At 49.1% G+C, this 11,652-nt stretch overlaps 1 protein-coding gene across 1 annotated transcript in view; it reads left to right on the top strand.

The window, feature by feature from the left end:
- The first annotated feature begins 4,851 nt into the window (after positions 1 to 4,851).
- LOC145415103 (putative aarF domain-containing protein kinase 5) overlaps positions 4,852 to 11,652 on the top strand; it is a 443,740-nt gene continuing 436,939 nt past the window's right edge. Inside the window, exon 1 of the mRNA XM_080284522.1 lies at positions 4,852 to 5,102. Within this exon, the coding sequence (XP_080140648.1) occupies positions 4,852 to 5,102 (251 nt within the window). The remainder of the gene's footprint in view (positions 5,103 to 11,652) is intronic.

Below are 11,652 nucleotides of genomic sequence, written 5' to 3'. Positions count from 1 at the left end.
CACTCTCATAGGAAACCAATCACTCACAGTATTCCCCACTCTTACACATGCTCTACTATTACATAAAGACTTTTCACTCCTCTTAGCAACATGCCATCAAGTCTGTACATTCTTAAAACAGTCCACAAAGCCTCCCTATCAGTAGTAGTAGTAGTAGTAGTTGTTCCCTAGGCAGTCTGGCCGAACAGCCCCGAGTCCCTTAGGAAGGCCATGGCTGAGACCGGGCTTTCCCACAGAGCTCTCAAAGAGTGTATGTTGTGTTGTTGGCGTAGGTGATTGTGTGCAATGCAGTCTTCCATAATGTGCTTAATAGTATGGGGTGCTGTGTTGCATCCTGGACAGGCATCAGCGATGGAGTCATCCAGCCTCTTCTAGTAGCTTAAGAGGGCTGGATGGTGCCCACATCTCAGCCTGGCCAGGTGGACCCTGTCCTCACGAGGAAAATAGGATTCAGAAGGGTGGATGTCAGGAGGCCGTGCATGCAGCTGTGTGTTGTTTTTAAGTGACTGAATGGAGCGGCGATTGATCTGAGTGTGGATATGCTTCTGGAAGCTGGTTTGAGGTGGGCGAGGGGGGAGAGATGACAGTATTTGTGTATGGTATCGTGTGCTGGGTGTTGTTTTGATGTTCCTTGGTGTGGGTGGATGTGCTACCATGTACTGTAGTGGATGTTGTGGGTTTGTGGAGGCTGCAGCAAGAAACTGGGTGCCTCTCATGTCTAGGTGATCCTTGACTTTGAGGACTTTGGTTTCTTGATGTAGGTGGTCCGTGGGTGTAGTAGCTGTGCAGCCTGTGATTATTTTTAGGTCCTTGTTCTGTATGGTCTGTAGAGTGTTGTAGTGTGTTTTGGTGAGGTTAGAAGCCCAGGCAGGGCTTGCATAATTCATTACTGAACGTATGTATTGTTTGTATACTGTGATGGTGGTTTCTTTGTTGTGTCCGAATGTTGTATGGGCAAGTGACCTCAAAGCACTGAGTCTTGGTGTTATTTTATTTTTAATGTTTGTGATGTGTTGTTTAAATGACATTGATGTATTGTATGTTACACCAAGGATTTTGGGTGTGTGTGTGTGTGTGTGGTAGGTGAGTGTTGTTTATGGTGAGGTGTGGGATGTGACTGTGTTCTGCTGTCCAATTTGTGAGAAGAGTCACTAGATTTGGTTGGGGCTATTTTGAGCCTGTTTGTAGTGAACCATTCATGTAGTGTGTTGAGGTAAGGTTGAATGAAGTGTGCAGCTGTGTTTGCATTTTGGTGTGTACATGTAAGTGTTATATCATCTGCATAGGAAGCTATATGTATCTGTGGTGTGTGGGGTGTGGGTACGTCGTGCATGTATAGATTAAAGAGTGTAGGGGACAAAACAGATCCTTGGCAGACACCGTTTGTGAAGTTTCTGATGTTAGAAGACTGACCGGCAAATGTTACATGTGCACATCTGCCTGCTAAGTAGTTTGCCAGCCATCTTTTTGTGTTATTGTCATGTTTGTGTACTGTCATACGCTTCCTCTAAATCCATGAATGTCCAAAACACAGCCTTACCTTTTGCTAAATACTTTTCACGCACCTGTCTCACAGCAAACACCTGATCCACACATCCCCTCCCTCTCCTAAAGCCACATCTCATCACCAATCACTCCCTCTGTACCATTTCTCTCTTCATTATCACGAAACTATACACCTTACCTACAACACTCAGCAGATTTATACCCCTAAAGCTAGTACATTCATACTTATCAGCCTTACCTTTATGCAGTGGAACCACACAAGCACTTGCCCAGTCAAGTGTCACTGTGCCTCTCATAAAACACACATTCAGCAATCTTGCCAACCACTCAACAATAGTCGCCCCATCAACTTTCTGGCATTCCACAGCACACCCATCCATACCTGCAGCTTTCCCTTTTTTCATCTCCTTTACTGCTTCCTGCACTTTCTCCATCGTGATCAAAGAATCATTCAACTTTTCCAACACATTTATTCCTTGCACCCTTCCATCTGCTACAGTGTCAGCCTCCTTTTCCTCCTCTACATTTAACAGTCTTTGAAAATACTGTGCCCATCTCTTCCTTACTGCATCCATCTCAGTTAGCATCCTTCCATCCTCTGGTTTTACTCACTCTTCCTTCCCAGACTCTCCCCTTTGCACCCTTTTCACCTCCTTCCAAAACATTTTCTTATTCTGTTGAAAATTCTCAGTCAACCATCCACCCCACCTCTCACCTGCTGCCACTTTAGCATTGCGCAGTCCTTCTCACACTATGCCCTTTTCCTTATACCTCTCATATGACACCTCATCCTTTTTCTGCAGCCGCACTTCACATGCAAATCTCTTCTCAGCCACAGCCATACTTACTTCCTCGCACCACCATTCACTTCCCTTTATTACAACACCTCCCAGTCGTCTCACACCACACACCTCTGCCTCATGCCCCACCACAGCGCCTTTAATCAACTGCCATTCCTCCTCCACACTGCCATTCTCCTGACCTTTTGCTGCATTCCACCCATCTTTCAATTTCTCTTGCTACTGTATCATTTTCTCTCTTTTATCCAACCCAATCACTTTCAAAACCTCCCTACCACACCTCTCTCCTAGCTCTCACCCATCTCTTACCTACTTTCAACTTTCCCTCCACCAGGTAGTGGTCAGACGTACCTCCACCCTCCCCTCTCAGAACTCTCACATCCAACAATCTTCCTAGACACAGACATATAGTCTATCAGTGCCCTATCAACAACTCTTCCACCCTCCTGTCTCACCCATGTTTACTTATAAATATCTTTCTGCTCAAACAAGGTATTTCCAATCACCATCTCTTGCTTAACACATCCCTCTCATTTGTTCCCCACTTTCATTTCTTCCAGGCACATCATGCATACAAAGTACACCTTCAGCTGCTACATTTCCCACTCTAGCATTCAGATCCTCCAGCGTTACCACATTTACACCCACCAGAAATTGTCTTAGGACCTACACACAGAATTGCTATGGGAGAGTTGTATGTCTTTGCATTGTGTTTCCACCTCTTCCAAGTAAATTTTTTGGGCAAGAAGTAACTGGCAACTCCTCTGGTGTTGGAGGGAGGTGGTGAAACACTCAACACGTCAGTGCTTGCCCAGAAGCGAGAGTGGGAGTATATGTTCACATCGCTCCATGCTTGCACCTCCCTCTTTTTTTGTATGCATTACTGTTTGCCTCCTAGAGTCAAGTTGTCATGCCTGGAAAGTACTGGTCAAGGGATGAGAGGGTCCATATCATTGCATGGAGGCAGGATAACGTTCCTATCAACACGATTTGTGAACATACTGGCCTGGCAACAGCCCGGATCTAAATCTGATAAAAAACTGCTGGGCAAAGATGAAGAAAATCATGGCAGAGAAGAAAACACCCAGTCTGGACAACCTCAAGACTGAATTGACAAATGTTTGGTGCAAAGAAATGTCCATAGATTACTTTAGAGATTAAGTGATTTCATGCCAAAAAGCATCCAACTGGTCCTGAAAAAACAAGGGAAACATGATTTCATATTAATGAATGGCATTTCATGAACAAACATTGTGATATATTATGATTTCTGTGTCTTTTAATACCTTGTGGGGTGAAGTCCTAAGTCGATCTGCGGTAGCTGTACATTCGCTCCAAAACTCTGCAGACACTTATCATCATTCCAGAAAGACTTCCTTTCTTCTGCATCCCTTTCGCTACCAGGCCTATATGCACTCACAAATATGCACAATTCACGTTCAAATTTCACTTTCACCCACATTAGTCTCGATGACACCCCCTTCCATTCAATCAGACACTGCTGCACTTCCTGGCTAACTAACATGGCCACACCTTCTCTCGCCCTTCCTCTATCAGCACCTGACAATCTTCCATTTACACTTCCAAACTTAGTCTCACCTTTCCCTTTTATCTTTGTTTCACTCAAAGCTAACACATCCAACTTTCTTCTCACAAACTTTCTCCCAATCTCCTCCCTTTTAGCCTCAGTTGTACTACATCCACGTGTACTCATAGACCCAGTCTTCAGGGTGCAGGGATAACTCAATCTCCCATCCCTTTCTATTCCCTGTTTCATTGTAGGAACCAGAAAACAGAGGAGGGGGTCCCTAGTCCCCTCACCCCACCCCTTTTAGTCGCCTTTTACAACACGCTGGGATTATAGTGGCTGAATTCTGCCTAACTCAGCCTCTCCGCAGAGTAGTAGTACCACCCCATAGTGCTGCCAGATTGTGTCCCCCCTGCCACAGGAGGGGGCGGGCACAGTGAAGTTTATAATAAAAACTATATATATATTTTTTTGTGTGCACCACGGGATAGGATGAAAAAGGTCATTGTGCAATCCACAGGTTAAATATTGCCACAGAGTATAGTCAGATATGAAAATAAGACAAGCTTTCTGTTGTCTGTATTCTCACTCTGAGTCAGTTGGCTACATTGATAGAAACTCAGTTGCAATTCAGTGGAAAGAGTCACTTGTTTTTACTATAGGATTAGGGGAGTGTAACCATGTGAACCAGACCAAGGATGAGTTCAAGGGATGGAGTAGAGAGGTATATGGATGAGGGTGTTGCGAGATGGGGGGAGGGCAGCCTGATAACAGAAGATAGGGTAACATGGGGGCTACTGTATATGCGGCAACTACATCTGACAAACTGTGTGTGGCTATAGGTAGTGAGATTGGTAGGGTGAGAGATTTGTGAAGAGTATACGGATGGAAGGTCTTTGTCTAAATTATTTCACACAGTTCACATCATTTCCATTGCCTCATATTCTGTCATGTGATTTTATTTTGCTTCATCCATTATTACCCAGTACAGTACTGAATTACTTTCAGACTCCAGTCATGTACCGGTCTGCTACAAGAATGCTGTTGCATCCACTGTGGCGAAATGTGCATTTTTCCCTTAAAAAATGCTCGTCAGAAGCTTCAGGAACACCCAAAATGAAGAGGAGAATTCTGGCAACCATTGGACGTGGAATTAGTGGGGTGGGTGTGGTGGCAGTTGGAGCAGGAGGTGTTTATTATCTGGCCAGTGATGACCCCACTCGAAGACAGATGAAGGTTACAGTCCAGGGCATTGGCAGATTTTTCAGGTAAGGTATTACATTAAATCTCAAGACTACATCTGTGGTAGGTGGTGGCGACCATCATCCACTCACTTGACGTAGTGCTGCCTACTTCTTCCTTGGCCTTTATCATTCTTGTTCTGTGCCTCCCCTCCTTTCTTCCTATTTCTTTCATCTTTCCTGTCATTTCTTACTGCTTTTCCTGCCTTTACAGGTGGCTTTACATTGAGTGACAAGCCAAATGGTTTCCTGTAACCCAAGAAACCATTTACAATGCTGGGTGGTAATCATATAACCAAACCATATGTGCTCCCTATATGTCAGTAAGTGGGTTGGTGGAGGGTTAGTGCCCCTCTCTGTAAAACTAAGAACTCAAAGTCATACGGCCACCCCTTACGGGATTATGGCGTCTGGCAATAGATAGATAGACTACATCTGTTCTTAACCCTTGCTGACCTGCAGACCTCACATGAGGCATGTCTGTTCTTAACCCTTGCTGACCTGCAGACCTCACATGAGGCATGTCTGTTCTTAACCCTTGCTGACTTGCAGACCTCACATGAGGCATGTCTGTTCTTAACCCTTGCTGACCTGCAGACCTCACATGAGGCATGTCTGTTCTTAACCCTTGCTGACCTGCAGACCTCACATGAGGCACAATGCAGGTCTGTATGGGCCACACTGCAAGTCTCATATGAGGTACCATTTACATAGGTTAAAAAACATTGACTTAGGGGAGGGAAACTACCTTACAAAGAATCAGTCTGGCAGAGGCTAATTTCATGGCTATACTCTAGGGCATTGCATAGCAGTATCCGGTTTAATTAGTGTTACAGTTTATTGCTAGGAACTGTTTTGTTTTTGATATACTGTACTGTATGGTGATCACTTAGTAAATTTTCATGGCTAATATTTTTAGTGAGTTTCATTCCTGTCACTGCCATTGGCATTAGTCTAAGGGGCTAGGTAAAAAAAACTTTGTGCACTATTTCAGGAGTTGGTGAGCATATCAGCTGTTGACAGTCAACCACACATATCTGAAGAACTTATGTCAGGGAGAGTTATTTTGAATAGAGATTTTTCATGTACGGTACTGTATTGAGGTGGTTATCTCATAAGTTATAAGTCAAGTGGCCACATTCATTACACACTTACAGTAGCAGAATTGGGAAAAAAATAATGTGGGACTGGGACGACGGTTAGAACGATGAGGAAGGTTCTTGAAACTCCGAGTAAGACGTGGAAGTATAATTAGCGGAATATTACAGGCTGACAAACTGGACACAACAGGCTGGCGTGCAGCCAGGAGGAAGTCCCATGCTGATCTGATAGGCGGGACAAAGTTGCCAGATGCATGATTAATGGGACTTAACGTACTCGGTAGGCATTGTGGGTAATACATGGTAAATACAGACATGTGATATGTAATAAAGTAAATGAGGACCTTGTACATAGACAGACTATATAATACGTGGTTGCATAGCTTATTCAGTTCATGGAATCACGTATCTCACACCTCCCTCCCCCCTATGCGCTCGTAGTGCAATCTCGAGCGGACTCTCTACTCGTTTCAGCAAGTCGAGGAGAACGGCGAGGGATGGTGGGGGGATCAATTGATGGCCTTCTTTCCTGGCCTGAGCAAGGGAGCACAGGGGACTGGGGCGGAGGGTCGTCACTAGGAGGGGACGCTGGGGGGTCGTCTGTAGGAGGGGACACTGGGCGGAGATGGCGTCTGTTCCTCCACCACACACAACCACTGGGGAGGCATACCTCATACTGTCGAGACCTGCCACAGCCCATAACGACCCCGACTTTGTCCCAGCAATGTGATGTCGGGTCTTGGATCCGGACTCGCTGGCCGACAGTCAACCTGGGGAGGGGGCGGGCATGGATGTCGTAACGACTTGTTGCTTGGTCGGTCCGGGCTGCATCACAGTGGTCACACTCTTCTGCTTTGGCCTGCCATTCGTCGGAGAAGGACTGGGGGTGGGTGTACTTTCTGCTTTGGCCTGCCATTCGTCGGAGAAGGACTGGGGGTGGGCTAGTACACAGGTTCGAAGGGGGCGGCCGTATAAGACTTGTGCAGGAGAGTGTCCGGCAGGGGTAGGAGTGTTGCGGAGTTCTAGGAGGCCTCTGTCAAACTCCTCGCAGTCAAGGTTCCCTGTCGGTGCTGTCTTCATGATGTGTTTGACAGCCTTGACAGCTGCCTCGGCATGGCCGTTTGACTGGGGGTAGTGTGGTGAGGTGATGATGTGATGGACGCCCCAGTGTTCTGCAAATTGTTTGAAGTCGTTGCTGGAGAATGTGGGTCCGCCATCGGTCCTGAGGTGGAGAGGTACTCCGACTTCTCGAAAGTAGCTGCAAAACATCCGAACGACCCTGGTGGAAGTGGTGTCCTGGCCACAGGGGACAACCACAGGCCACCCAGAGAGCCTGTCAGCGATCACCAGGAAGGATTTCCCGGCCACCTGGAAAAAATCAACAGACACAGACTCAAAGGGCCGCTTCGGATGGTCATCACACATGTATGGTTCCTGCTGTTGGCTGGATTGGAGATGCTAGCAAGGCTCACAGGCTTCCACTGTGCTTTTGATGTCGGCGGGAGGACGGAGGCTTGAATGTCATAATGGTTGGTAGGGAACCCTGTGGAGATGTAGGTGAGGAGACGACTGTAGGCTGGGTCTTGAATGTCGGCAGTACGGAGCTCCTGGAAGGTCCTGTCGTCATCGACGAGAGGCGCCACTGTCTGGTCATTGGGGAAGTGGCAGTGTGTGTGACTAGGGACCGGATGTGTGCAGCTGTTGTTGTACAGTCCTCTTCGTCATCAGGCGTGGGGTGGGTAACTGGGGCTTAGGAGAGGGCATCTGGTATGCACAGTTGCTTCCCGGCAAGCCACATGGCCGTAAAAATGTAGGGGGCAATCTTCTCCTTGTGACGTTGGAGGCGAGGATTCTCGATGGCATCCAGCGTGTAGTGGTTCAGGATCGGCACTAGAGGGCGATGGTCCGTCATGAGGGTGAAGTGCTGTAGGCCAGACAGGTAAAGTCGACACTTGGCCATGGCCCAGGCAACTGCCAGCATTTCCAGCTCAATTGTGGCGTAGCGGGTCTCGGAGTCAGTCAAAAATCTGGAGCCACACTGAACTAGCCGCCGCTGGCCTTGGCCATGATCCTGAAGGAGGGCATATCCAACGCCGTAGAGACGGGAGGCATCTGTCTGGAGGACCACAGGTAAGGTCGGGTCGAAGGGTGCCAAGACTGGTGGTGAGAGTAGAGCTTTCTTGACATTCCTGAATGCTTGATCGTGGTCCGGTGTCCATGTGAAGGAGCGCTTGGGGCTCATAAGGGGGCGTAGGGGTTGGGCTGTTGTTGCTATGTCGGGGGTGAAATCTGCCAGTTGGTTCACCAGGCCCATAAATGAACGAAGGTCAGTGAGGTTTGTTGGAGTAGGGAAGTCTCTGATGGCTCTGACCTTCTCCTTGTCAGCTGAGATGCCTTCTGCTGAGATGGAGTAACCACAGAAGTTGACTTGAGGGGCGGCAACCACAAATTTCTCTTTGTTCAGAGTTATGCCATGGGCACGACATCTGGTGAGCATCTGGTGGATCTGTTTCAGGTGGGCAGGGAGGTCACCGTCGAAAGGCAGGATGTCGTCTACAACTTTCACACAGTTGGTGACGCCCTGCAGGGCCATGTCCCCACGGAGACAGTATGCGTCCCCAGTTGCTGCGAAGCTCATCAGTCCGCGGCAGTGTTGGAAGCGGCCGTAGGGCGTGATAAATGTGGTGAGGTGGCGGTCTTCCTCCGCAAGCTCCATCTGCCAGTATCCATGCAGTGCATCTGCTGTGGTGAAGAATCTTGCAGATGGAGTGTTTCTGCGGAATGCTGCAATGGGCGTAGGCGAGGGATGGGTGGGACGGGAGACCTGGGAGTTGAGACAGGTGAGGTCCACTGTGATGCGGACGCCTTTGGGCTTAGCTACCAGGACCATCGGGTGACACCACTCAGAGGGCTCATCGCCCGCAGGTGTGATGATCTCCTGCTGCACCAGGGAGTCTAGTTCCTCCTTTACCTGATCCCGGAAGGCGAAGGGGATGGGCCTGGGTGTGTGGATCGCGAAGGGCGTCGCACCTGGCTTGAGGTGGATCCTCATTGGGGGGCCTGTCATCTTTTTGAGCAGCATTGTCTGGAGGTCGGCTTTGGAGACGAGGACATCGCTGAACTGTCGAAGAAAATACTCCCTTGCAGCAGCAGGTGAGGTCATGGCTGAGATAGGCAATTCTGCGCACCTGTTGATGTGTGTCACAGCGAGGATGGGCTTAGGGAACTTGGGTGGGACTATGGCCAACTCCTGACAATGGCCATATGACAAGAGAGGAGTTTGGATGCTCTCGTGGACTTGGACTGTGGCGAGGCAAGACTTGGGACCGAGTTGTAATGTCGCCTGAAAGCATCCCAAAGCTGCAGACATCGAAGAACCATCTGCTGTGAGCACATCTGTCATGGGTGGGGGTGATAGGCTGCTCCTGGGGATCTCGAATGCGGCCAATTACTGTAATGTCTGCGCCTGTGTCAGGGATCATAAGGAGGCTGGAGGACGTGTTGCCGTGGGACAGATGAACATTGACTGGCTTAGGGGATCTGTTGCTCGAGGCATCATCTACATGTCGACATCTGCTGTTGTTCTTGGGAGAGGGTGGTGGGGAAGTTCTGTTGGGGTGGGAGGAGCCGTTTTGATCCTTGACTCTTCTTCATGGACCTGCAACACTTGGCAAAGTGTCCCTGCTTGTTGCAAGCATTGCATTGGGTATCCTTGGCGGGGCATCGAGGTGCGCAGGTCCAATGGCCTTTAAGCCCGCAGTTGGAACATGTGCTGTCAGCCGCAGGGCACTTTCCGGGGCTGTGCTGGCGCTGACAACATCAGCATGGGTTAGTAGCTGAGGCTTGTGATGTTGGAGGTCGCTGGGAGGATGAAGTCTTCCTTTGACGTTGGGTCTTCTTATATGAGGAGACAGCATAAAGTTGGCCCGGTGCGGCGTGTATTGCTGAAGCTGCCACTCTTGTAGCTTCATACGACCTACAGCAGGTTACAAAATCATTAAGTGAAGAGGTGGCGTCGAGGGCGAGGAGTTTCTGCAGTAGTTCCTCGTCTCGCACACCCGTCAGCAAAATCATCTTGAGCTGGATCTCAGCACAAGTATCAGGGTCGCCAGGGCAAAGGTCTACCTCAGAAGCTATGTCCTTAAGTCATGCATAAAAGTCTGCAAATGATTCCCCGGCTGCTTGCTTGCAGGAGAGCAGTTCCCGGCGGCGCAAAGCTTCGTTGCGGAGGCCCCGGAAATGTCCCTGCAAGGCATCTAATACCTCTGTCACGGAGAGGTGGGAATCTGGGGGAATGGCGAGGGTGTGCTCCAAGAGACGTTGGACATCTAAAGATATGCACGATCATAGCTGGATGAGCTGTTTATGATGTGGCATCCGGTGTAGGTCCATCATAACAGCAAAATCCTCAAATCGACGGCGCCATTGTCGGTAAACTTGATACATGGCATCAGCTTGGAGAGGTGAGTGGCTGGGGACTGTGGGCTTGCTCTTAAGAGAAGGAGTAGTGTTGGTGTCAGACAGTGGAGAGGGTGTAAAGGGGTTGACAAGAGTTGATACTCGGGCAGGTGAAGGGTGAGTAGGCGATGTCTGAGGTTCAGATGGTTGAAGAGGCATGGAGGGGTCGCCAAGAGGTGATGCTTGGACAGGTGAGGGGTTAGCAGGTGATCTCTGGGGGGACTGAGGATGTGCTGGGGCTGGTGGGCTTGTCCTCGTTGCCAACAATGTGAAGAGATCCATAAATTTGCGATTATCCTCATGTCTTTGCTGTTCTAACTGACGACGGTGGGCTTGCTTTTCTATGCGTCTTGATTCGTCCTCTTGTCGTCTTCTTTGTTCCTCTTGCTGGTGGGAGACTTGTAAATAGTGGATGAGATGAAGTATGTCTTGGCTTCCGTCCCACGGAGCAGGAGTATCCGGCAGGTGGGGGGTGAGGGGAGGAGGTAGAGGTGGGGAAATGCTTTCTTCATACTGTTCCTCATTCTCCCCGAGTAAATCCTGTTGGTCAGACATGTTGAGTGTGGTGTCCTTGCAGTCGGGAAGAGACGGTGAGGAGCTGGCAATACTCTAGTCATGTGCAAGTACTTGTGGGAATTTCTGGGAGTTGTGGCAGCGCGGTGGTGTGTGCGTTTGTGTGTGTGTGTGCGTGTGTGGCAAGATGGCGGGCCAGTCGGGCTGGGAGGAGGGCCGTGCTCAGTTACCCCAGAGGCATGGATGGGGGGGGATGTCTGAGTCGCTCTCCGCTGGGCTGGTTGCTAGGGGGCCTCTGGTTTGCTCTGCCACGCCAGAAACACTAGGAAAACGCACAATACGGCACTAACACTGCACTGAGACACTAGAGCACTGTAAAATCCACTGCACTGAAACACTGGGGCACTGTAAGATCCACTGTGGTAATCCCTGGGCAGGAAGCCGGTGAACTGTAACCGCCTTGACTGCAAAAGTCTTCCATTGGAGAACGGAGTAACTCACCGCAC

This window comes from Coenobita brevimanus, chromosome 101 (assembly GCF_032717465.1).
Source record: "Coenobita brevimanus isolate Jiangsu-jjx chromosome 101, ASM3271746v2, whole genome shotgun sequence".
NCBI lineage: Eukaryota > Metazoa > Arthropoda > Malacostraca > Decapoda > Coenobitidae > Coenobita > Coenobita brevimanus.
Note: the sequence above shows the minus strand (reverse complement) of the source record. Positions and strands in the feature narration are given on the sequence as shown.